This window comes from Parus major, chromosome 7 (assembly GCF_001522545.3).
Source record: "Parus major isolate Abel chromosome 7, Parus_major1.1, whole genome shotgun sequence".
NCBI classification, from domain to species: Eukaryota; Metazoa; Chordata; class Aves; order Passeriformes; family Paridae; genus Parus; species Parus major.
This window is the reverse complement of record NC_031776.1, coordinates 2,097,700-2,124,602: the sequence shown is the minus strand read 5'-3', so window position 1 is coordinate 2,124,602 and position 26,903 is coordinate 2,097,700. Positions and strand designations below refer to the sequence as shown.

The 26,903-nt window shown below is 50.7% G+C and overlaps 1 protein-coding gene across 7 annotated transcripts; it reads right to left on the bottom strand.

Moving 5' to 3' along the window:
* On the bottom strand, positions 1-26,903 carry MLPH (melanophilin). 7 transcript variants are annotated; one of them, XM_015635418.3, is made up of 17 exons: positions 26,432-26,903; positions 22,288-22,509; positions 20,995-21,131; positions 19,511-19,549; positions 18,809-18,903; positions 17,980-18,108; positions 16,199-16,385; positions 14,817-14,977; positions 11,116-11,199; positions 9,150-9,341; positions 6,689-6,874; positions 4,660-4,815; positions 4,460-4,552; positions 4,196-4,261; positions 3,991-4,048; positions 2,326-2,423; positions 1-1,980 (listed from the first exon to the last, which is right to left on the bottom strand). In XM_015635418.3, the coding sequence occupies exons 1-17, from the start codon at positions 26,659-26,661 to the stop codon at positions 1,954-1,956; spliced, it is 2,160 nt and encodes a 719-aa protein (XP_015490904.1). In that variant the 5' UTR covers positions 26,662-26,903; the 3' UTR covers positions 1-1,953. The 7 variants fall into 7 exon arrangements, with proteins under 7 accessions (XP_015490904.1, XP_015490905.1, XP_015490906.1 ...); XM_015635419.2 differs by lacking the exon at positions 11,116-11,199 and having other exon boundaries at positions 26,432-26,901; XM_015635420.3 differs by lacking the exon at positions 17,980-18,108 and having other exon boundaries at positions 26,432-26,901.

The following is a 26,903-nucleotide window of genomic DNA, read 5'->3' as shown; positions in this document are numbered from 1 at the left end:
TGGGTGGTTCTGGACACAAAATTTGCTTTATTTCATGAATTTAGTGCACATTTATTATAATCTCTACACAGGCAAATGGGTCAGGAAACCAGCAAAGAGTAACATGGGTGGCTACTGAACAATGCCTTGGTCTGCACTGCTGAGGCTCCCCGTGAGGATTCCTTCACAGCCTCAGGCCTGGAAAGACTTGAGTGATGGTGGAAGCCAGACAAGCAAGAGATGGGGCTGGGCTGAAGGCTGAACCCTGATGCCAGAAGGGTGGGTGCAAACCCTTTGGATGATCTTGGTGGAGCTCCTTTCTTCCAGCCAAGGAGCTGCCATCCCAGCACAGCCACCAGTGTCTGGGAGAGTTTCTGTGACAGCAGAGGTTTGCACTTCCCTTTTGAGCTTCAGGCCAGAAGGATTTAATTTTAAATTGAGAAACTGGTTTTGTTTCCAGCTGGGAAGGCCAGACCATGGACCTATAAATCTCTCTGGGATGACCACAGGACCAATTCCTAGGCAGTTAGCAGCCTCTACTACTACCAAAGCCAAACAAATGTGTTACTTGCATGAGAACTCACCCTACTGCTCATAATTAAAGTGGTTTTAGCTCAGATGCACAGGAATCACCTAAAATGATCCAACCTGGGTGGCCATGGGGGGAAACTGTCAGCATTGGTCTGACATCCCTGCTCCAGCTCTAAGTGATCCTCCCCACTTTGCCCACTGGAGAGGGATGAAGGGAGGAAAGTGGGGACTGTACAAGGACTGAAGAAAAAAAACCTATTCCAAAGTGACCTGCAAGAGAAAGCAGCCCTCTGTCCATCCTGATGCTCTGGTCATGGATATGGAGCTGCTACTGATCCACTGGGCTTAGTGCATGTGGAGAGATGAATATTGGAGGAAAACAAACGTCTTGGGGGAGCTGGGGGAGGCTGACACCAGGGGCCCAGGGCTGCTGCAGCCCCCAAAGGTCATCACAGCCCCCCTGCAAAGGTTGGGATGGTCCTAAGAGGCTCTACAATGCCATCACCAGGGACAGGGGACATGCTCATCCACCAGGTGCATCGTGGCAGGGGTTGACCCCTCTGTGGAGCAGAGGAGCACCTACACTCTGCTTGCTGGAGTTCTGTACCTTGCTGATACAGCTTCAGATGGAGTGGAGATACCTTTAAGAGCTGGAGAAGCGAACCAATCCCAAAGAAGTCCTCCAGCCTTTCCTCCCACTATTCTTGCCACTGGTTCCCTCAGGCCTCGCCTCACTCCCATCCCCAAATGGCCACAGCTGCTTCAGGCACTGTGGCAGAAGCCTCAGTGGGTGTTGGCATGGCTTGGGGCAAAGAGCAGGTGCTCACTGGGAGGGGACCAGCACTGCTCTCATCCTGCTTTGCTGCTCAGGGAAGGGAAGCAAAGCTCCAAAGGACATGGGAGGGGATTGGGACCACCACTGGGATGTGAATCCCAGCACTGGGATGCCTGGGTCCCTCTTCTACCTGGGCTGCCCCCAGGGCATTCCAGAGTCACTGTCAGCTCCTGGCCCTGCTCACCAGCAGCTTGGGAGAGAGCAGGGACAGGCACTGACAGCTCTTGCCAAGCGAGGGCTGTGTCCCTGCCCTGGTCCCTGTGCTGAATGTCACAGGGGATGGGGTGGGTCATTCCTGCTCTGAACCTCTCTGGTCCCCTTGGCTGACCCAGTACCAAGGAGCTGCCCCAGTCCAAGGTCTCATTCCAGCATCCTCCCATGAGACCCCCTGGCCATGTGTCTGCACCCCAGTGCTTTGCTCCTCTTCCCATCAGCTGCCAGCAAGGCCTCCTGCCCATGGCCCCTAGCTTCCTTTCTGTCCAGGGATTTGGGGAGAGAGGGGCTCAGGAGAAGGAGGGAAAAGTGTTGCAGGGAAGGCTGTGAGAGGCTTTGCTTTGCTGAGGTCTTGCATCTTCACTGAAATGCGGTAGCAGGAAGGTCCCCTCTCCTCAGGACAGGTGGGTCATCACAGGCTTCTGCAAGGCACAAGGAGAAACCTCATCCCACCACCGTGACCACGCCACCCTGAGCCCACCCAGCATGCTCCTTGTCCCTTCTTGCTGCCACTGCACAGAGTGGGTCCCTACCCCATCCCATGGACCATGCAGGCAGCGGGAATTCACAGATGTTCATCTTTTCTGGGGTTTGTGATGTCCCAGACCTCAGAGGGCGGTGCCCAGGCGTTCCTGCCCTCACCAGGCAGCACGGTGGGACCAATGCTGGGAGCTGAGGGCTCCATCAGCTCATCAGGGGAGAAAATGGGGAAGGACAGGTCCCAGTGGGAGCCAGGCCTGCAGCCCTCCATGGGGCTGGGTCCGTACCGCAAAGAGCCGCTCCACCCTCCTGTTCTTCCCGTTGGGGTTCCTCTGCGTCAGCGAGCCACGGTACACGGAGTTGCGGTCAAAGGAGTCATCAAAACCTGTAGAGAGGGAAGAGAGATGGGCAGCAGGCCCTCACCCACCTCACCAGAGGTTTCAGCAACCCAGCAAGTCCCTTGGGGTTTACTGATTCCCCAGTTGCTGAGGGTTTGGACGCATCCCAGCACTTCCCTCTCCGGGAGGGTGATGGGAAGCACTTTGAGGGCAGGAACAAGGAGATAGGAGTTGCTGCTACTCAGCTTTCCAGAGCACTGCATGAGCTGGGTCAGCCTGGCAGGGCCTGTGCTCTGGAGAGCTCCATGGGACAGCAAAACCCCAGCCTGGGAGAAGGTCTTGCTGCCCCAGCCTATGAGACTCTCCTGACCTGTTAATTCATCTCCTCTCCTCTGCCAACAACTTCCACCAGCTGCACCTTTCAGGTCCAGCTTGCCAAGTTGCTGACCTGCCAGGCAGGCAGGAGACCAAATCAGCCCCTGGCCAGCCCAGGCATGGGGGATTAGCTCTGCCTGGTGAAGTCTGTCCCTGCTGCACATCCCTCTATCTCCTCACTGACGTGTCCCACAGGCTGCCTTTATCTGCCTGCCCTTTGCAGGAAGGAGAGCAGATGACTCCTCCTCAGGGTGAGGACAAGGGACCTTTCCACCTACCAGCCCCAGCCTGGTGGAAAGCACTGTTAATTGTCTGTGTGAATGGGGGAACTGCTGTTCTACCTCTGCATTAAATGATCTTTCCCCTCTTCCCTGCCTTCATCTCCCTTTATCTGGAAGGAGAGCCACTCTTTTGGCCTTTAAGCTTGTGAGGAGAGATAAGGGAGAAATAGAAAAGTAATTTCCTAATGGGTCTCACTGATATTGGTTAGGAAGGAGCATTTCCAGTGATTGTCCCCCTGCCACACGAGCTGCTGTGCCAAGTTTCAGATCACCACTTGCTCTGAAGCTCTCCCGAGCTGCTGTTTGTCCAGAGCTGGGCCCTGGAGGGGTTCTTGCCCCCCAGCAAAGACTGGTGGCTGAGTCAGGTGTCCAGCAGGGTCAAGATTCACAAGTCATGGAATGGTTTGTGTTGAAAGGAACTTGAAATCCCCCCCTTGTTCCAGCCACCTGCCATGGGCAGGGACACCTTCCACCAGAGCAGCTTGCTCCAAGCCACATCCAACCTGGCCTGGAACACTTCCAGGGGTGGGGATGCCATCCAGGGAAGGATACCTTCCCCAAGATGGCCAAGCAAGGGAGAAATTGCTGTCAGAAGAGAGGATGGGCTTAGGTGAGGCTTCTGAGGGCTAAAAGCCCATGATGAGAGGATGAAGGCACACAGGTGTCTCCCTGGACTCTGGGGGGGCTGCAGAGAAGTCCTGGCTCTTGGAGGATCAGCAGAGAGCCTGATCTCTGCTCTCCCATCACTGTCCCCAGTCCTGCAAGCTGCTGCCTCCCTCCCCAGTTACCCACCACAGGTTTCCCCTGTGTCTGTCCCACCAGCAGGCCGTGGGCACAGGGAATGGGAATCCTCTGCAGACACGCAGCTGGATGCAGAGAGAGAGGATCAGCACCCCCCAAAGCCCAGCCCAGCCCCACACAGGTGCCCATCTCCCATGGGCAGGGCTGTGGTCCTTACTGGTGATTTCCAGGGGACTGTTGAACTTCCTCCTGAACCTCTGCAGTCCGGGCATTGCCTGCAAGAGAAGGGGAGCAGTCTGCTGTGGGGAAGGGATGGGAGGGCAGAGGTCCCCCCTGAGGCTTTGATGCAGTCCCCTGGAGGCCCTGGTTATGTCCAGGATTAATGCTGTTTACTCACAGCCTGTGAATAAACACATACTCACTTTAATGTCATCCAAAGACTCCCCAGGGCTGCTGCTGGCAGGACCAGGAGAATGGAGACGGGCAGCCTGTGGACAGAGGAAGGCAGAGGTGTCTCTGGGGCTGCAAGAGGAGGCAGACAGCTCAGCCTGCCACAGCAGAGCACCAGGCAGCAGGGGGAGAGCTGGGAATGGCTCAACCAGCCAGGCAGCCCTGCCCAGCACCCAGAGACAGCAGCTACAGCTCAGGGGAGCATGTAAATCACAGCCACCACCCTCCACGCTCACCTGCACACTCGACTTCTTCTTTGCCTTTTCCACAGACTTCACTGTCAGCCCTGCAGCAGACAGAGCTGCAATTCGGGATTCAATATCAGATATCTTTAGAAGGAGGAGAAAAGACATACACATGGTGGTTGGAGGATCCATCAGTGGCTTTGATTGCCATCTCTGGCTGGGCAAAGCCTCTGTCAGAGTCAGGCCCTCACCTCACTCTCTGCCTGTTGCACCTGAGCAGCTGCCAGGGCCACTTTGTCCTCCAGCTCCGACAGCTCCGAGTCAGTAGTGCCGCTGTGCTGAGCCCCTTCCTCGAGCTCCTGCAGGGTCTTCTCAAGCTGGTAGGTCTTTCCAGCAGTCAGGTACACCTGAAATACAACAAAGGGAAAAATTGAATTGAAGAATTAACCTTCCTGGAGTTCTCCTCTCCTGGTGTGATGGCAGCCCCAGACGCAGCGGCTCCTGCCACTCTTTTTTGACTGCCTTCTTGCCTTGCAGCACAGACAGTACCAGTCAGCTCTGACACGGCTTTTCATCTCATTTTCTCCCTTCCCTGGGCTTTTTGAGAGCAATTACTGACAGTGTGAAGTGGTAAGAGACTCAGTGGGAGCACAGGAAGGACCAAAACTCAGTGACCTGCTCGAGAAGCAGCAGCACTTTGTGCTGTGTGCTCAGAGCGAGAGCAGGTACCTGCAAACGGGCTCAGGCTGCTGTGTCCTGTGAGGGCAGAGCTGGGAAGGAGACAAACTGACTTTCCAAACCTGCTCAGTCTGTTTTACAGGTGTTTGTGTTGCTGGGAGCAGGGTCAGCCTGCATCATCCTCCCTTTGCTGCCTAGAGAAAGAAGAGTAAAAGGATATATCCCAAAAAAAGCCCTCTGGTTTTACTGCTGTTTGTCTCCTCCCAGGTTACTAAAAGGACACAGGTCCAAACAAGGCAGCTCAGGACACATTAACACATCAGTAGACAATCACATCAGATTATCAGATGTGGCCACTGTTCTGCTGACTGATCCCAAAATCTCAGTGCTGCTTACTGCACTTGCTGCTCCTCCAGCCCTCTCAGCTTTCCCTGGGCTGGGCATTGTGCAGAACTGCCTGCATGCACTGAACTGCAGTTCATCCACCCAAATCACAGCACCACACTTCCAGATGTCCCACCCATCCCAGTGCAAGTCCTAAGGCCATGCACCAGCCAAGCTGAGTCACAGGGATTTGCTGCTGGCCCATCAGACTCTCCCAGTGCCCTCCAAGGTGGGTGGCATGCCTTGGAGAGGAGAACAGAGCAGCCAGCCAGCTGTGACTCAGCCAGGATCCCTGAGGGTGTGGCAGGATGGCACACATCTCCCAGGGCCATTGTCTACCCACCTTTGTCCTGAGCTGACAGCAGCAGCAGCAGCACTAAGGGCAAAGTTCACATCCTCCCCAGCCTTATTCCCTCTCTTGAGGGAACCAAAACCTTCATGTATCCAGCCCTCTTCCCCTGGGATGCTGCATTTTGCCAGAAAGCATCCAGGTGCTGCAGCTCCCTGCTTTTAATTATAAGCTTTCCCCAGTGACAGATTTAGGAGATTTTAGGAGGTTTTAGTGAGAGATTTTAGGACACAGAGTGTCCTAAAACCCCGCTCCCCATCACAGGACGTTCCCTACAGCGAAACCCGACCACCCAGGTGGAGTTCCAGCTCTTCTTTGAACTGTTTCTTTGGAGCTTGGTATAGGGCACTGTGGATGCAAACCATTTCCACAGGGAATCAATTCCTATGGGTTCACAGTGGCTAAAAAAGCTGTCAGTGCTCCGGGGTCACACAAACCTTGCAGGGGGATTATGCTCTAGCTGTGAACTTGTCACCCACACAAGCCCATCAGCCCCAGGCACGAGCAGCCCTAGTGAAGAGGTGGGCCATGATGAAATTTGATGAAACACAGTGCTGGGGAGGAGCTGAAGGGAATGGGACACAAGTTTTGCTGGAGCAAGGACTGCTGAAGTCCAGCAAAGTGATGCTACAGCAAGGTGAGGACCACACTTATCACCCAGAGGACCAGGAACCAAGGAAAGGAAAGCCAAAAGACACACAAGAGCATCTGCTTTTGCTGTTGTACCATCCTCTAAGACCAGACTTTTTAATCCCTCTGCTGACCACCCTTTCAGTGCTGACCTACCCACTAACAAGAAATTTTGGGAGGGGGGGGGTATTCCTTTGCATTCCCACCCCCCTCTGCCCAAAAGCTCCGGGGAGCCTTACATTTTCCTCAAGCTCCCGGTACACTTCGGCCACCTCTTTCCCATCTGCCAGGCCTGGAAGCTGCCCAGCAGGGAGGGCACAGCCCTGGCTCTCTCCATGCAGGGACTCCCACACCGCTTCCTCCGTGGCGTTTATGGCTCTCAGCACTTTGGCCGTGATCTCACTCAGAGCCTGAGCCGACGACCTCTGCGAGAGCCAAAGCGGAGGGAGGGAGGGAGGAGGGAAAAAATACGGGTGTTATTTTAATGTGGTGTATAAAACAACACAAGCCAGGGGTTGAGAGGACCTCCAGGAGCTGTGGAAAGAGGGAGGAGTGGTAATTAACAGGCTTACTCTGCTCCTGAAGGGCTCTCCACCAGACGGATGCGTGGCTACGGCACAGCTTTGATCTCAGCTCGTGCTTTCTGCAGGGAGGCTGTGACAAAAGAAGTCACCTCAAAAGGCTTGGAAAGGAGCTTATGGAGGGATGTTTCGCTCCCTGGAAGCACCTGGCCACCTGAGGGCCACTCGGTTAGGCAGCAGTTAAGATCTAATTGCAGCATATTGCTTTACACCTCAGCGGGCCTGAGCAGGGATGCAAACAACTCCTTGAGTTTGTGGCAAAAGAATAAAAACAACCAGACCCCATAAAATGATTGTATTGCCACACTGCCAGAGCTTGGGGCTAATGTCCCCTCTTCCCACCCCAAGGAGCACTGAGGGCAATAATGCCCCTAAGTGCTGCCCTTGGCTTGATGAGGTGCTAAACACATGTAAAAATGAGCCCAAGAAGCTCATCATCATCTCTCCCAGCTGATAATCCCCTAGAAACCAAGGAGATGGGGGTGACATATGTGCTGGTTGTGTTTACAGCTGCATGTATTTCCAGGCAAGCTGTCCAACAGAGAACCAGCTAAATCAGTCCAGATGATATTTTTATCATTTTATGGTGCCTTCTTGGTACAGCAGATTTTTTTCACATTTTCCATTAGGTTTGTGTGCTTCCATCACAGTGCTCCCCCGGTTAGAAGATTTCCTCTTGACTGGAGGAACCTCATATCAAAAATCCCCCAGAATCACACAAAATCCAAACCTGGATCTGTTGTGAGTATAAGGAAAGTTGCTGTTAAACATCATCCACGCTGACAGCCTTTAACTAAGGCTGGTCCAACTACTGCAGACATTTCTATCTCAATACTCCTCCCTGCTTCATAGCAGGGCTTGGGGGAAAAGAAAGCAGCAAATCTGGAGGATGCAGTCCTCATTTCATAAGAAACCAGAATCTTACACTGATACCACACAAACAGTCCAGGGTTTGAGCCTCTGTCTGCTGCAGTTCAGCAGCTCACACAGAAACGAAGTCACCTTGGCTCGGTGAGTTACCACTTATCTGCACTTAATTAGAAATGGTTGTTAAGATGATGCAGATTTTTCATTCTGTGAGAAGTCTGGCTGCAGCAATCATCTGAAAGCAGCTTTCAGGAAAAAGGGGGCAGTAAAGGATGCTGTGGGTAAGGAGGTGCTGCTGCTGCTCCAGTGGCAATGAGAGCACAGCACATGGGACCCAACCCCACCAGGTTTTGTGTTGTGAGGCTGAGGAACAAATGCACATTAAAACGAGGCTTCATGGCAACATGGAAGTCACCACAGCCTTGGATGAATGGAGCTTTGCAGGACAGGAGAGGGGCAGCGTGGTGCCCGCTTTCTTCCTGTGCCAGCAGTGGATGTGTCAGAGCAAATACACCATCCCCCTTCCAGAGCCAAGGCAGGAGGGAGGGGATGGACAGAGCAGCCATCAGAGACCCAACAGGGAAGGCTGGCCTCTCCATCCATGCTAGTGGATCACCTTGGAGCCTCTGCACAACTGGGGACATGCTGCAGAGGTGCTGTGATCTCCTCTCCCTGACCCCTGTCCCCACAGGTCACCCACCACTGAGTAGGGACAGGAGTCAGCACAGAGCTGGAAAGGCAAGAGATGCTGATCTAGCAGAGTGAAGTGGGATCAGGGGTTTAGGGACTCAGGAGTTTAGGGACACACTGACAGGCATGGAAAAGACATTTCAGGCTGTAGCAGGTGCCTGGGAAAGGCTGCTAATACTAAATCATCACCAAGCTCTTCTCTCACCCCAGGACTCTTCTCCTTAGTGACTTCTAGATCCTGGGACAACTCCTCTGAGGTGATGTGGAGGCTGTGTACCTCTCCATGAGAGAGGCATGAGGCAGTAGCCTGCAAGAACTCCCAGAGGCTTTAGCTTTGACTCTTGGGTGAGACTGGGAGAGCCTACAAGGAGAAATGTCTCGATCTAACACTCTGGGACTTCCCTATCCCTTGACATTGCTAAAGCAGACTCAGACACAGCCCTGGTGGAGGTGAGGGACAGAAGAAGAGTCACATTTTCATGGTGTAATACCATGAACCACTGAGAGCAGAAGGAATCATGGATGTAGCCTGGAATGATGTGGGTGGCAGGGCACAGATTACCTTTCGAACATCCCTGGCCATGTCATCACCAGAGGAAGTCATCTCTGGTTTCTTTGCTCTCTTCTCTTCTTCACGCTTCTCCTCATCAGAAGAGACTTCTTTATCGCTGATGTTGCTGGCTAACTCCTCCAGCTTCCTCTTCAAGTCCTCCTCCTCAGCATCAGGATCAGTGTGGGACTCTGGGGCTGGGGACTGGAGGAGCAGAAGAAGGGAGAGGTCTGAGAGCCCCTGTGGTGGAACATGGGGCATGCCTGACTCCAGACACACCAAGCAGAGGAGCTCAAGTGACCACAGAGGGACTTTCAAACCACCCCAGGGAGCAGCAGAGCCCAGCAAGCTCCAGCTCCTCACTGAGGAACACAAACCCTTGACCTAAAGAACCTCCATTCCCATTTCCCCCACACACAGAACTTCCTTGGTTCTCTTGGTGGAAAATTGCCTTTCCCCCACCCTGAAAAAGGTGGGCATGAGGAATCTGGGACCAAAAATCACCACATTTTCTTTAGGAACCATGGCATGGCTGGTGGCTCTGAGGGCAGAGATCACAGTAACCAGAAATAAAAGTCCACCAGGGAGAGGGAAGCAGCCATGGGAATTGCCACTCCCTGAGGTAACTTTTGGAACCTCTGGGTAATCTCATTTGGGATGAGAAACCACACAGCAAATTTTCCTGTAGGACAGAGGTCACATTGCCACCCACCCCTGTCGTTAGGTGCAATTCATGGTAGCTGGAGAAGAATTCTATTAAACTCCCAGAAGAGATCTCCAGAAGTTCCTGAACTTGCTGACCCCTGCATTAAGATGGGAATACAATTACCTGCGTCATACCTGGTGGGGTTTTGTCTGAGCTGTTTTTAACAGCCTCCAACAGCAGCATCTGCAGCAGGCAATCTTTTCCTCAGGCAACCTATCCCAGGGCCCTGCTATCCTTTCTGCTGGAAAGCTTTGCTTCATAGTTAACCTCAGCCTGTCCCACAGCTGCTTAGACCCACTGCCTGTGCTCTGATTTGCCCTGGATATGGGAATAAAGTGTGGGAACCCGACACTGTGAAAAGCTCTTACTCCCTTGGTCAGGATTACTCATGGAAACCCTGAATGGTTAAAATAATGGCCATCCTCCACTGCAAATTTTAGACAAAAAATGGAGAAATTGCATTGTTTCATCCATGCCTGGGGGCCTTGCCTGTAATTATCACCATCCATTCTACTGAGCCATCAGCTGCCAGAGTGGTGATGGGTTTGCATGAAGGAAAAGAGTGCGTAGTCCACAATTAGAAACCCAAAAATCAATGTTAAGCGGTGTAAGTATTCACAGATTCTACATGGTTGTTCAGTTTTAATTTAATTTAACTGTTTTCTTCCAAGTTTTATGGCATGGTAAGATGAGGACAGCTCAGAAGAGATACAGAAATGGTTCTTGACTCAGCTCTCACAATCACAATAATCAGGTGCCTTCCTCATAGGTACAAACTGAGTGTCCCACAATTTGAAATGAGCTGTCACAGCTCTGCAGATACAGACACCACCTAACAAAACTCCTGCAATTAGCACTTGATGAAGTATCAGCCTGAAACTAAATTTTCCTTGTGCAGAGGGGGCAAGGAAGGCACTGGTTTGCACAGGGTCTAAAAGGGTTAAATTTCCTGCTGCTTCTGTCCTGCCATGAAATGTTTTCTAAGACACTCCATCACCTGGAACTGGAGAACAGCCTCCAAGGCCAAAACAGAGGAGTGAACTCAAACATCCCAAGTCATTGTGGCACTTAGGGACAGGGTTTAGTGAAGGACTTGGCAGTGGAAGGGGAATGGTTGGACTCAGTGATCTCAGAGATCTCTTCTAACCTCAATATTTCTGTAATTTTGTCCATCCCTACAATGCTGGCTGCTTCAGAGAAGGCTCTCCAGTGGCCAGGAGAAGGGACCAGCACAGCCCACACTCCATCCCTGCAGGATTCCTGCCCAGTTACCTCGTCAGAGCGTGTCAGGATTTTTTCCTCCAAGCGGTTCAGCACGCGTTCGATTGCGGACATGCGAGTGTTGAGCTCATGGATCTACAGGAAAGGGGAGAGAGAGGGAAAAGGAGGAGAGAACAGACCAGCCACCACTGCCAGGACAGTGAGGAAACTGCAACCAGCAGAGGAAAGCAAGCAGCAGGACACTGCCACCGTGGGCAGAGTTAAAAGACATTCAAAAATAATATTTTTAAAGTAACGTCTTAAAAATGCCAGTAAGCTCCAGGAGGTGCAGAGCAACCTCAGATCTGGAAAACTCCAAGCAACGCTGAGCCCCCAGCACAAGACAATTCCCACCAAAGCACCTGGAGCTTTGATGCAGTGGATGTAAAATCCCATCACCAATAAAAGCACCAGCCTGTAATAAAGCCACCCATCTTGCCAACATTCCCATGCTGCCCCAAATTCAAGTCAAGATCCATTTTCACTTCCTACTAACATGTTTTTCAAGCTGTAACCATCCCATCACACGCCTGCCAACACAGTGGTGGAGAGGAAGAGGGAAGTGGGCAAGAATTCCCCATGAAAAAATCCAAGTAGAAAAACCAAACCTGAAAGTTTTCCCCACCACTTTGAAATTTTTTAACTTCTCTGTGCACTGATTTACCCAGATGCTTGCCCTTCCCTTCTCCCTCACTCTTCTGACTAAAAATGGGGAGTGAAGAGAAGGGCAGAGAAATTAAAGACAGACAAAGTCCTGAAAAATCAAAGAGAATTTACTTCCTGTGCTCAAGAACCAAGACAAACCTTTGTGGTGAGGGTGGATCTGGATTAGACATCAAGAAGAAACTCTTCCCTGTGAGGGTGCTGACGCCCTGGCACAGGTTGCCCAGAGTAGCTGTGGCTGCTCCATCCCTGGAGGTGTCCAAGGCCAGGCTGGACAGGGCTTGGAGCAGCCTGGGATAGTGGAAGGTGCCTCTGCCCATGGCAGGGGGGTGAAATGAGATATTTTTCAGATCCATTTAAACCAAAACATGTCTATGATCTACAATCACTGAAAACATTAAAGGAAGCTTTTTTTTTCCCCTTTAGAAACTGAAGTTTTTCTTCCTTTGAATAAAAAAAACCCACCAACTAAGTCCCTCTCCTTTGATCCAGACAAATAAAACATAAATGATGATAAATATTTCCTGTTTTATGACACTACCAGTGCATCACTGCTGTTCTGAGTGGCTTCTGCCCATTCAAAGGGGAGCAAGCAGCAAAAGCAGTTAGCAAAGCTGGTAACAAAGAGATGTGAGGGGTGGGCTTTGTTTTTGTAACAATTTCCATCCTCTCAGCTTTTGTGCTTGCCAGCGTTTGATTAATTAGACCCTCAAAACAGCCAGGGATGATTGCATCTACTTAAGGGAAGATGAACATAAAAACCTAGCACTGTGGAGAGCAGAGCTGTCATTACCACCCCAAACTGAAAGCATCTCCAAGCAGCATTAAAGCCACTGGCATGAAGCACTTCAGTCCATTGCTAAGTGGTTTTTCAGTCCTATTCAAGCCTCTGATGGCCCTTCAGCCTCAGAGATGGTGACAAACCAGGAGTCACCACTGCCCTATCTGCATGATGAAGAGGTTGGGGGAGATCAGAGCCTAAAGCATGGGCTGCTGTTGATATTGATGGATATCTACCAGGATAGGAGCTGAAAAGCTTTATTCCCCCTCCCAGTCAAGGCTGGCTTTAATGCAGGGTGGGCACATGTCCATCAGGGACTGGGTCACCCTGCTCCTCTCTCAGTGTGACAAAGGCTGGCAAACTGTGCTCTGAATTGAAACATTTATGGGGAATAAACTTAAAGCACAGCCCATAACATAAAGTAGGGGAAACTACTCATTGCTGCTGAAGTAGGGAGGACAGGTTACTCTACACAAGCCTCTAACAGAATCTTTATGTAAAGAAGAGGAGCCAGACAGCATCAAAGCTTTGGGAATCCAGACCCCTTGAGGTACAGCAGGATGGCTTCTGGGGAGTAACTTGGTAAACTGGAGCTATTCCTTGTGGCTTAGTCCTGTTCCTACCTGACTTTTAAAGACCTAAAGGCAAAGACCCACACAGTTACTAATTGAGGGCTTCTATTTGTGTCTCATCAAGTTTAAGTGCTTTTTCAAACAGAGTTTTTCTTTTTTTTATGTTTTGTTCTTGAATCTTCAGCTCCTGGAGTCACAGCACAGGGAACAGCCCCTGCTGCAGTTACTGGGGAAGTTTCTTGTGTTTGGGAGTGAACACTGGATCCTCTTCAGAATTAAAGCAAAAGTGGTTTTCAAATAACCATAATTTGACAGACTTGCCCCTAAGGTAATTTTAGGCGAAGAGAGTTTTGATCTGTGTGGTCAAAGAGCTGAGTTCTCCACCTCTTGAAACCTTCAGATGCCAATGAGGTGTCTTCCAGGACCACACTGCATGTGGAGCCAGGCTTAATATGGGGTTAACACATAAAGCCAGGCTTAATACAGGGTTAAGAAATGTGATTCTACATCCTGCACCAGAGCTGGGTGAGGAGCAGTCTGGGTGGGAGGACGGCTTCTGTCTGTAAACACATCAGCAGCACAAAGGGCAGGGAGGATGGGGAGTTATTTAAGCTAATGAACAACTTTGCCAGGAGAGCAAATGGGGGTAAAGTGGGAGTTAGAAGATGCCTCGTAACCATTAGGGTGATGAGGCTCCACACCAGCCTTCCTCCAGATGTGAGGGAGCAAACCACAGCCTGACGTGGGAGGTTGCCCAGCTCCTGCAGGAAGTCGTGGGAGGCGTTGGTAGGAATTTGGCCCCATTTCCCCACTGCAAAGCATGGTGCACATTTCATGCCTAACACAGCGTGGCCTCATTAAGGACACCCAGTCCAGGGTTCTCCCATTTACTGCTGGCTGAGGAAGGAATGGCATTTACTAATTAAAACATATGCCTACAGAAGTAAGTGGCAAAGGGAAGCTTTCTCTACCCAGGCACACAGAGTGTGGTGCCAAGGGATGGCTGTGGTCACAGATCTCACACTGATTACCCAAAGAGGGGTCCAGGATGTGCAAAATTATCATCTGTGAGACTGCAAACTGATTCTTCCCCTGTATCTGCAGCCAAATACCACCCTGCATTTTGCTGCTCGTGGGATCTGAGGAACCAGATCAGCTTTACCATCCTCACCACCCCCCACTGGCAAAGGCAGCACCAGGAACAGCAGGTCCTTGCCTGAGAATTAAAACACAAGCTCAGACCCTGTTTGACACCTTTTTTTAAGCTGTTCCCCCCATTACCATCACTCAGGAGAGGTACATGACAGTTCGTCCTGACCCAGTCCTACTGAGGCAGGAACACACTGCAAAGGAAGAGAAGGATCTCGGGGCTTATTAAATATCCATCTCCAGATCTCCAGCTGGTTCTGGCACATTCAATTTAAGAAAGCCTTTCTGGAAACACAAGAACCCACAAGTAACTCAGATTACTAAGGACAAGCTGGAAAACGAGCTGCAACAAAGGCAGGTTTGCTGTTGTGATGGCAGCATGGGCAGAGGGAAGCACCAGCCAGTGCCCGGTTTTCTTTTTGCTGTGAGAGGAAAAGCTCACCCCGGTTGGCCACTGCAGCTTCTCTTCTCCTCTGAACCACCCTGCACCTCAGAAGCACCAAGAGGGACACCAAGAGGGCCAGGTGTCAGCAGGGGCTGTTTGATACCTGGTTTGAAGAGTGGCTGATGTTCTCCTGGGAGGAGGCTCTGCTGCGGCGTTTCACGTGGTGGGCTGGGTAGGTCGGGAGCTGGGCTCCCTTCACATCCTCGTCAGAGGTGTCCATATCTGCTGAGTACCGAGCCCGGGGCGGCTCCTTCCGGGGGATGCCTTTGGGCAGAGAAAGGTTCAAGGCATTCACACCCCTGAGCTCCTTCCCAGACACTGGTCCCATCCTTAAGGCAGGCAAATAACGAGGCATTTCCCCAGATCAGACTTCCTACCCTTGCTTCTGCGGGACTGGCCAAGTTTAAGGATGGACCAGGCTGCAGCTCCACACGCTGTTCCCACACAGCACCAAGCACAGCAGGGTCCCACACAGGGCACCAGGAGCACCATCCTTGCTGTCATGCCCTGAACAGCCAGGCCTCTCACAAAAAAAGGCTACAGCATTCCAAATTTTGTGGGAGCCCAGTTTTGGATGCTGCCCTCTGTGCACTGCTCAGGTGCTGGAAGATGTTTAGGCTCAGGCTAGAGAGGTACCAGCCTAGCATGGAGCATTTTCCAAGAGTGGAAAGCCTCCTGTGTAAAGGAGAATTTCAAATGAGACAAAAACAATGAGAGAAAACTGAACTAACATGCCAGGGGACCTTGCTGCTGTGATGCTCCAGCAGGACCTGGAATGGGAATTTAAACAGCCATGTTAAGGTCTACCCAGCATTCCCAAATGTCCTGAAGATACAGCCAGGCCACTGGAGACACAGGAGGACATATTCTACATTTGCATATGCACAAGCCAATATCCACCCTTCCTGGCTCTGCCATCACTGCAGGCAAAGCAGAGGTTGTAAAAGGCAAATTCTGCCTCTTAGGGGCTATTTATAGACCCACAAATCCACAGATCATTTAGCCCACCCGTGCACCCTGCCCAGCTACAAGGATCCCACTTAGCAATCTCCGATTCCTGCCTCCAGTTCTAGTCCAAGCCCCCTAAAAACTCAAAGCTTTCTGCAGCCACAATGTCCTTTACTGAGGAGATGAACTCCTCTGCCTGCAGCAGGAAACACATCCCATTGATTCTAGCAGTGTTCATTTGATTATATCTAGTTTCTACCCTGGAAATCAGCAGGTATGAAAGGGATGGACACATTAGGAACAACCCCTTTGGCTTTGTTGGGAACAAGATCAGCCCTTTTACAAGCAAGAAACATCAGCAAGATTCTCCCCTAATAAAAATCCCTTTTGCACATGGATAAATTGTGTTGACCCTCAAGCCTCTTAGTGGCTTTGAGGTTGTTCAGAACAAAACCCAAAGATGTTTTCCCTTTGGTCCAACACTTGCAGCCACTTGTCCCAAGAGGACACAAGAGGAACCTGGGCAAGGACACCTACCAGGCTTTGGGTTTCTTTCCAGGCTCCTCCTCCCTGCGTTGACAGTGAGCCGAACTTCTGTGCTGAAGTGCTGCTCTGGAGCGCTCACCCCCGGCTCCTGCAGGACGTGGTGGAACACCAGGTCTGCATCCGTGATCCTGGACTCCTGGGAGCCATCTTCAGCTGAGTTGGGGAAATCTGGGAAGGACTGAGAGTTGAGGATGCTGCTGAGCAGCTGCCCATGGAGATTTCACTTGTGTGACCCCACCTGTAGTGCTGCCTCCAGCTCAGGGACACCCAAAGTAAGAACAAAGTGGAGCTGTGGCTGCTCCTGGATGCCTGGAAGTGTCCAAGGCCAGGTTGGGCAGGGCTTGGAGCAACCCGGGATAGTGGAAGGAGTTGCAATGAGATTATTTCTACCCTCCAACCCAACTTATTCTATGATTCTATGACTCCTTGTCTTTCCTGACCTTCACTAAGAGCTCCTCTCTTAATTCTTCAATATATGCATGGATTGAACTTTTATAGTGCCAATTGTATTTATATAAAATATAAAAGTTCCTAAACAATCCCATTTAAAGGTTTTGCCTGGCTGCTGAACCCTGAGCAATACTTCCCGTCACTGCCAGGGGGCACTGGTAGTTTTTACAACCAGATCCTTTTACAGAGATCCTTGAACCAGGCTGCAAAACCCTCTGATCTTTCAAAACACCATCCCCTTCTACTTATTCAAGCAGCCACCACCTCAAATAATCTGTAATCCATAAATCCAGTTTGTCAGAGGCCATCCCTCACACTGAATTCTGCTGCAAAAAGAGGGGGAAAAGACAAACAAAAAGAGGGATCTAATTATTTTCCCCACAAATTCTAATAATTTTGTGTGGAATTGTGCAATTTATTTTTTTTCAGTTGCTGTTACAGATCTCAGCACATCCTATTTCTACCCAAGGATAGAGTTTAATCAGAGCATTATTAAAAAGCAGGAACTGTTTAATACTTTAAAAGTGCAATTTCACCAGGAAAGCCAAACAAGAGCAGCCCAAAAGCTTGACCTGAAGCCTCTCAGGCTGGAAGACCTTCTGCCACAGCCATCTGTGTTCCTCCCAGAGCTGGAAGGTGGGGTTGGTCAGCCCCTGGCCCTTGGTGGGACCACAAGGCACAGCTCACTGCTCTGCCTGGATCTCTCTGAGTCTTGCTCCTGGCCAGAAGCTCTGGATACTAAGGCACATGTTGTCTTCTATTTAGAAGTAACCAGCATTCCTGCAGGTTTTGTCCTCCCAGTGTTCATCCCTCTGACTGGCCCTCACTCACACTGTCTCTGTGGGATTCACCTCAACCTCACAAACGTCATGTGCCTCATGGTGCTGTGGCCAGCTGCACCCCAGTGCCACCACACAGCAAACCCAGCCCCCACACTGGATGGGAACATGGGAGAAGAACCTGATTTCATTTAATCTCTTGAGCACCAAACCCTCTGGAATCCAGGGTGTGTCCCATAGCCTTGGGACAACACAAGAAAATGATTGTCTGCTGAGAGCAAGGAAATCTGCAGGGACACAGCCAGAGAACCTCTTGCTGTCTCAGCACTCATCCTCACTTGGATCAGATGTCCTGCTCCTGACTTGGCCTGAGGCAAAGGACTTCAGCTGGAAGAAGAGATTGCAAGCAGTGATGGGGATCAGGGATTGGCACCACTGCCTCCCAACACCAGCTGAAGGAGGTTCTGAGGCTGAAGGAGCAGTGGTAGCAAGCAAGGAGAAGGAGGAAGAAAGGAAAGGAACCCCTCAGGAGTCTCCCAGTACCTGGAAAGCATCCGGGCTGCTGGCTGCTGGAGAGAGCTGCAGAGACTGGCGGCGAGACTGAGCAGAGTAATCCGAGTCCAGTTCGAAATCAAAGGGATGCACAGACAGCAGCCGCTTTGTCTTGCACATCTTTAGCATTGAAAGTGCAAGAAAGGAAAATTCAGTGTAAGACACAGTTGACCTTGAGGAAAGGGGGAGGGAGGATTTTTCTCTCCTTAGTTTGCCTGTGTTTGCTCAGCTTTTTGCAGAGAAAATTTGGACCTGATACTGTCTTGCTTGAAGAGAGCCAGGTACAGCATGTGCTTGGGCTAAAGGCAAGGAAAAGTGGGTTCCTGATTTACACAGCCTCTGGCTCAGGACTGCTGCCATAAGCAGAGTGAGTATCTCTCTCCTGGTTTATAAAGGCACTCTAGGAAAGCTGAGCCAGGTTACAGCTCAGAGAGAGATCCAAGTGATGCTTTTGAGCCCTGAAACATGTCCCCATCCTCAGAGGAAGGGTGTTTCAGGCACATCCTTCTGAATATTTGTGAGGTCATTAGTAAAAAACCCCAAAGCAGGTGGGTTCTCATTATACAGCTGGGACTTTTATGTTAATTGGTGATGTCCATGGTGTTAGGAGTGGGTCTTTCCTGCAGAGCACAAGTATTTAATGATGTTACTGACATGGTTGTTTTTACACAAACTGAGAGAGAAGCTTATCTCAGAGAAGAAAAACAGAGGGAAAGGTCCAGCTTTGAAAGTGGCACAGAAAGCCACCCCCACCACCACTACCATCACCCAAGGCAGGCCAGGGACACGGAGTGAAGCAGTTCCAGAACCAAAGACTTACTCTGCTGTAGCACTCTGCTTCAGCTCCACGAAGGACGTTGTCTTCCTCATCGCTGTCATCCCCGGCGTCACAGCCGGTGAGCAGCTGGCACTCTCCTGCAGGGGACACAGGCAGCAGGTAAGTCCCACACCCTGCTGGTCACACCAGTGTACCTGCAGGTGAGGCCATGCTGCTAATATGGGGTGAAAAGGCCCAGATTAGAAGTACCTCCCCGATTTTTTTTCCTGCAGGCACCCACTTTTAGTACTTGATATTGCAAAGGCTTGGCTGGCCTCTCATTGCTTCCCCTGCCAGATGTGCACCATCACAGATGTGGAAGTGAAGGGGCACCTTGCACCACAGAGAGCACCCTGAGGTCCACCTGGGTGACTCCAGTGCTTGAAGGCTTGGGATTCTGATTCCTGATTCCCATCAGCCAGCTCTTCTGTTTATCAGTGACCCATTGCTTTGAGATAACGAGAGCTAGTAAACTTCAAGTTTGGCATTGAACTAAAAATCCTGTTGTATCCAAATCTACCCCTGGAGACCCCAGATGTACCCCAGTGCAGTCCATCTCCACTGCAGTGTAGCAATGTTTTCCCTCACCTGACCACTCCAAATCTCTCCAGAAGTACCCACAGCTGGGGAGTTGAGAAGACAAAAAGACTTTGGAAACCTTGCTTGAACTGCAAGCCCCCTGCTGCAATCCCCTTTTTTACTTACTGTTAATGTCTGGCAGGCTATAAACTCTGTCATGAAGACCTAAACAAAGAAAAAAATTGTGTTAATAAAGAATAATCATATTTTCTTCCTGTTCCTTGAGCAGAGAGCAAGCCTCAGAGCCATGGCTAACTGGAATTCTCATTCTCTAGCCATCACAAGAAACAATGGTTAAAAAGGCTCTTTAGAGAGAGCAAAACAGGCTCTTGGAGATGGGACTTGACTTTTAAAAGTCAAAGAGCTGCTTGCCACTGCTTCCCCAGGCTGATGCAACATGCCTGGGAGCTGCAGGGGAAGGCACAGCCAACTGCAGATGGCCAGAGATACATCCCAGGAGGAGATTCTTGCTTGCTCGAGGGTCCAGCCAATTCACTGCTGTTAATGAAGTAATAAACAACAAAATCATTTCCCTTTGAAAAAGGCATCAGAATCTTAATTTAAAGCAGCCTAAGGCGCTGGTACCCTCACGCTTGGTTGGGTTTTTGTGTGCTCTGATGCATTTTGGGTCCAAACAATGCATGGATTGTCTCTCGGTCCATTATTTTTTTTTTTCCCTGCTATTTCTGCCATGAGTGGCCTGGCTGAAAGAGTGGTTGGAGCAGTTGAAGCAGGTCATGTCAATGGTATGTGTGCAAAATTTCCTGTGGCTCCTTAAGATGGGAATAAACTCCACACTGTCTTCCAAAGGAAATAGGCCAAGAAGTAGGAGCTCTATGAATGACAACTAGGAGCTCATTAGTAAATAACATTGTATTAACATCATCATATATTTATGCACTCTTGGACCAAAAATCAGAAATATGGAAGGTTCATGAAGCTCTGAAGGAAACAGTTATGGTTACAGGTAGCTCACTAATTTTGGCATAGTTTTTTTAGTGCCAGGGGATAATCAGTTTGGCTATAAAAATCATCAGGTCTTGGGGAAAAAAAATGAGGGCTGGCTTTATGCTGCAGATTAAGCTAGGGTTCATTCCACAAGCTCTGTGATGAAAAGACCAAAAACAAAGAAAAAAAAAAAGAGCTGCAAATTTACATACTTACAAAGTGCAAGACGTGGGACTTTTAAAATTAAACATGAGGTATTAGGGAACTTTTTTTTCATTGAAAGGGTGGTCAAGGAAGTTGTGGAACCACAACCCTTGGAAGTGCTCAAAAAACACATGGATCTGGCACCCAGGGATGTGGTTTGGTGGTGGTCTTGGCAGTACTGGGCTGGACTGGATGATCTAGAGGTGTTTTCCAGCTGTTATGATCTTACATTCTCCAATCTGTGGTAAAAACGTAAGACTTAACAGTAGAAAAGAACATCAAGAACATATTTGTGTCTGAATGAGCAACCCTGAGCCTCTGCTTCCTCCCCAAGATGTTTTGAGCAGTCCTGGTACCCCACAACACTCAGAGCAGCATCGACCTTGCTGCTCCTCCCTCGGTGCACCCCAAGGTGGTGCAGCACAGATTCCCCACGTGCAGCAGTGGCCATTCCTCACCCAGAAAGGCAGAGTTGAGCCCCTGGCCTGGCTGCAGCCTGCCATAGAGGGACTGCAGCACTTTGGCACTTCCAAACCTCTTGAAGCGGGACCGCACGTGCTCGTAGTACCACTCCAGGGAGCCGATCTTCACGATCCTGCCCAAAGAGAGGAGGCACACCCAGGTGAGCCACTCCAGCCAAGCTCGTGGTGAGCAGACCCTTACCCAAAAAACTGTGTCTTAACAAAAACACAGCATGCTTTCATCTAAAAAGATGCTGAGTTTGGGCAAGTCTTGTTGAGCCTCATCCCCAAGGCTCACATTGTCCCTCAGCCTCCCTCAAGCGCAGACCAGGGAGGAGTGGTGTTCCCAGGGGCTGATATGGGGACTGGAATTCTTTAATATATGTGTTGGTGACATGGAAAATGGTATTGAGTGTTCCCTCAGTTCACTGACACACCAAGCTGTCACATGCTGGAAGGAAGGAATAACACCCAGAGGGACCTTGACAGCCTTGAGATGTGGGGCTGTGAGAAACTCTCGTGGTTCAACAAGGCCAAGCACAAGGTCCTGCCCCTGGGTTGAAGCAATCCCAAGCAAATAGACAGGCTGGGTGGAGAATGGATTTGGAACAGCTCTGAGGAGGAGGACTTGAGGGTGCTGGAGGGTGAGAATGTTGACAAGAGCCAGAAATGTGCACTGGCACCCAGAAACTTCCTGGTGCCCTGGGCTGATCCCACAGTGTGAGCAGCAGGGGAGTGGGGGATTCTGTCCCTCTGCCCCACTCAGGCGAGACCCCACCTGCAGAGCTGCCTCCAGCCCTGGGGCCCCCCAAAAAACAAGATGTGGAGCTGCTGGAATGAGACCAGAGGAGGCCAGAAGGGTGCTCTGGGGACTGGAGCCCCTCTGCTCTGGAGGCAGGTTGGGAGAGCTAGAGGTGTTCTCCTGGAGAAGAGAAAGCTCTAGGGAGACCTCAGAGTCCTTCCCATGCCTAAAGAGGCTCCAGGAGAGCTGTAGAGGGACTTGAGACAAGGGCTTGGAGTGACAGGACCAGGGGGAATGGCTTCCCACTGCCAGAGAGCAGGATTAGACAGGCTATAGGGAAGGAATTCTTCCCTGTGAAGGTGGGGAGACCCTGGCCCAGGCCCCTAGCCCAGGGCAGCTGTGGCTGTCTCATCCCTGGAAGTGTTCAAGGCAAGGTTAGACAGGGCTTGGAGCCACCTGGGCGAGTGGAAGGACAGGGGGGGTAGAACAAGATGGACTTTAAGGTGCTTTCCAGCCCAAACCATCCTGTGATCCTTGAGGAGCGGTACCTGGAGAGGCGGCAGGGATCACAGACCCAGCCCTGCTCCTTCTTGTTGTAGCGGCTGCAGTTCTTGCAGGTGTAGAAGTGGCAGTCCAGGCACTGGCGTTTGCTGTTCAGCAGGAACTTGAAGGGCTGCAGGCAGTGCACGCAGTGAGTGTCATTGAGGTGGGACTGACTCGTCAGGAACTCTCTCTTGCTGCTCTCCTGGTCGATCTTGCATTTCAGCTCCCTGTAGAAAACACCCCCAAAAGCAGGAATTTGAGTTTGTTATCATCTCACTGCAAGCTCTCACGTGGCAAAGCCCATCACACCACAATCATTTCAGGAACGATTTTCCAGGGAGCATTGCAAGTCTGCAGCTTGTGGAAACAGCTGTAGGGGAAATCTAATAAATAACATATCACGAGTTAAATAAGCTGACAACAAAGTGGGCTCTAGATTCAGGATGGGTAACTGGAATTTAATATTAGATTTAATTTAATATTAGAATCACAGAATATTCTGAGTTGGACAGGACCCACAAGAATAATTAAAAAAAAAAAAGTGATTGTGCCGAAACCTGTCCTGTTTGTTTCACAGGGTGTTGATCATTAACATCAGGAACCTCAGGAGAGTGGCTCTTCTCAAGCCCTGTGGCTGTATCCCAACCTGACACAATCTTCAAGCCTGGAGTCCTGCAGGGAATTCAAATCTTTCTGGAGTTCTTAGTTTAAAAAAAAAAAGGGGGGGCGGGGAGGAGGACCAGGAGAAGAGAGAAGAAAAGAAATCTGGGATTAAAAAGGATTAAGAGGGGTTTTAATATGGTCTTCCAGTGCTAAAAAATCAGCAGAAAATGTTATTATGTGCAACAAGGTTCTGGCTGTTCAGAGGATGCAGCAAGAGGAGATGCTTGTGACAATCCCATGACAGGGAAGCGCTTTCCAAGAGCACCTTAACCTGGCACTGCATCCCTGCAGGCTTCCTTCATTATCCAGACCCGGCTGCCAGAGCAGGTCCCCATGGGAAACAGTATCTGCATGAGTCTGAGGGACAGCTGAGATATCTGCCAAGCTGGTGGGGGCCCCCTGCACTGCCCAAAAGCTCTCTGTGTGCTGCCCGTGCCACGCACCACCTCAGGTATGCTTGCCTTTGGGGCCATGGCCGAGAGGGAAATGTTTGACTTGTAGGGAAGGTCCTAGAAAGTTGTCTTCTCTCTAGGCAGGGTTAGGAAGCTGTTTTTTCCAGAGCAGGAGTCAGGTGAAAACCCTCAAGCAATCATGTCTGGGGGCTGCTTCAGGATCACAAAGTGGAGCACGAGGCACTGGTGATGCTCCCAGAGCTGGGCTGACGCCGGGGTGACCACAACAGGAGCTGGGGTGACCACAGCAGGAGCCTGGCTGGCCCTGGGAGGAGTGGTGTGACTGGCAGTGGGAAGGGCAGGAACGTCAATCAAGCTAATCTCTGTTTAACCTAATCAGTTTGCACATTAGGGCTCAGCTCTTGATTTTTTTTCTGAGGAAGAATTTTCTGTCCAGTTGGCTGCCAGCACACCTCAAGACACATTTTTTGGTGCCACTCCTCTGTTTGTGGTCATTCAGGAGTGACGCCAACTTGCATTTACATCTAGGAGATGTAAAAACCAGTACACAGACAGAAAACTGGGCACCTGGTTTGTATAATCACCATCCTAGCAGTGATTGGGACAAACTGCTGCAAATGTCCCAGCAGTAAATTTAAGTGACCTCTGAGAAGAAACCCTCAAATAAAAAAACCCTTGGGTTGGACTCAGTACTCCTTTTCCACTCCTGTGCTAAGGCTGTTGCCAGCAGGATCCAATCTTTTTTACTGGAACTGCTTTTTCTGGTTCCCAGAGACCGGTTGGATCCCTTCACCTCTCCTCCCTCACCCACCAGACCTGCCAAAGGAAGGAAGAGTCTCAACCAAACCAGTTTAAAACCTGCAGGAACCGCATGCCTCTTGTCTCCCCTTGCTGGCAGGAGCACCAGCCCTGCTCTTTTCATGGTAGAATAAATAAATCTGTGGTGTTGGGATGTCAGCAGCAGGGTTGGACCTCCAGGAGAGATGCAGGGAGCCATCTGCCAAAAATGGGATTGTGGGCATGGAGGTTTCAGGAAAGAATCAGGGAGAGACCCCTCAAAATAGCCATTATTTAATTTTTTGGGCAAAGCATTGCCCTCACATGCCTGTGCAGTTTGTGGCCAGCTGAAGCCTTTGTCCCTTGTTGGTGAATAGCTTCTGCCAAAAACTAAATACAGAGAAGCAGCAAAAAGGGAAGAAAAAGACCAAGCTGGGGAGGGGGTGGATGGGACATTTCTTCAAGGCTGGCAGGTTGAGACATGCCCCGGTGAATAGAAAAGTAAATGAATAGAAAAGTAAACGAATAGAAAAGTAAATGAGACTGGTCAGAGCACAGAGTGAATGGCTGCAGGGTCTCCCATAATGTCACATCATGTCCCAGCTTGTAACAGGCAGAAAATTATTGTGTAGCTCCATGTCCAGCACTCAGGAACGTGGCATATTTTCCCAGACTGGTGGTCTGGTCTGTTGCAGAAATTATTCAGAATGTATAGAGATTTCTGTAGTTCCGAATGCTTAATGCCAGACCTCTGCAGGGCACGGCTAAGGAAGAAAATAAAAACAAGAAACCGGGGGAAATGATCCTTAGGAGGAGAGACAGCAGCTGGGTAGGAGCATCCCAAGACCTTCCCCCATCCTGCATCTCCCAGAGCATGGCACTCAATTTGGAAGCTTCCTGGGCATCAGAGAGGACACAGATAATCCAGTCTGGCGCCAAGGTCGATTCACCTTCGCCAAGGAATTCACCTCGCCCAGTTCTTTGCTGCAGGACACAGCAATGTAGGTCTCCACCTCCTCCCTCCAGGCTGAGCTCAGATGCATCACAAGGGAGACATGCACTCTTTGCAGGGTGATAATTCTTTTAAATACTCCTGTCTGATCTCCTTCCTGCTCTTCAGAGCTACCAGCAGAGGAAGGCAGTAGATGATGATACTGAATTATCTCTGCCTCCCACGCAGGCTAGCTTTTCTAAGGCAAAAAAAAAATAATCAGGGGGGTGAAAAATGTACAACTGAGAGTTTCTTGTAGCCAATGGTGTAAATGGAGAGGGTGGCATGTTTGAAATGTTTTGGGGGGTGCAGATATCCCAAACCAAGGATGGCTATCACTCCTCACCCCTCCTTTTGCATCTGACAGAGGAACTAATGAGCTCCTGGTCTCCAGGCATTGTCATGGAACCAACACTAGCGCTGGCCCACAAAATTCAGAGCTAGGAGGGTCTGGGAGCTCAGCACTGCCCAAACCCAGTCTGAGAGCATGGACCACTCCTCTGGAATAATGAGAACTTGGCCAGACCCTGAAGAGGGTCACAGCAGCTTCTTGAAGTATGTTAAGACATTAAGTTCAGTGTCTGATGTAGTTCATGAACAAAACCTGAACCCTCTGTGATTTCTCATGCTCAAAATTTAATCTGAAATGACAGAACATTTTTTAAACAGCACTTCTGTCCAACACCCTGTTTACAAGGACTTAGAAGTTCATAGAATTTGCTGCTCCAGTGATTTTCAATCTTTTCTGGATCTGTGGACCCCTAAAACCTTCCCAGGACAGCGCAGCCCCTTGTATTGTGTATTTAAGACTAATAAAATAGATTTGCTAATAGTAGAAGATTCACTACTCCTCTCAGTTATTTTTTTCAGGATTCTTCAGGGATCTGAGGACTCCCAGGACCCACTGAACAACTCCTGCCCTAAACACACGAGACCCATCACATGAAGAAAAACCAAGGGAGCCAAATCCCATCCTCTGCTGCCGAGTGAAGTCTCCCCTTGAGAGCCCCACCAGCCTCAAGCCTCACAGAGGCATTTCCTGGTATTTGTCCCCATAAAGCGCGGCGGTGTCACCGATCCGCATCGCTGCCGATGGCACGGCGCCAGTTCGCACCTTTGCTGCCCGAGTGCGTCACCTTGCTCTGATAACGTAATCTATTAACCGGGTTTGACTTTCACAGCCCGGTCTCCTGCCGTCCCTACTCGCCCACAGCCTCAGCAGGTTGTTTCATGCTCACAGCCCACGGGGACCCGAGGTTCTGGCTGGCTCGCCCCCAACTCAGGGACCGGAGAGCAGATACTCACTCCAGCCGTTCCTCCTCTTTTTTCCGCAGATCAAAGTCCCGTTGAACGACTTCCCAAACATGCTTGGCTTCTTCATCGGTGAGCTTGGAGAGGTCCAGCTTCCTGCCCATCTCGTCGTGTCGAGAGCCGAAGCCGATCCCGTTAGTCGCTACCCCGAGCGCTCTGTCCCGTGCCCTGGGATGCTGCTGACGAAGGGGGAAGAGCCCAGCCCCACCTCCGCGGCTGCCCATATAACCGGGCAGGGGCAGAGCTGCGGGCAGGCCAGCCGGCTCCTGGCAGCACCGCAGCCGCTCTGCCGGGCGAGCCTGCCCGCGGAGCCGGCCGCCGAGCAGGGCTGGCACGCTGCCTATCGGCTGCGGGGACTCCTGGCCAGCCGGGAGGGCGGCCCTGCCTTCCCCCGGGGTCCTGCCCGCAGCTGCAGCCGCTGCAGACCTCGCCCGCCCGGCTGGGGCTACGGGAGATGTTTACTCTC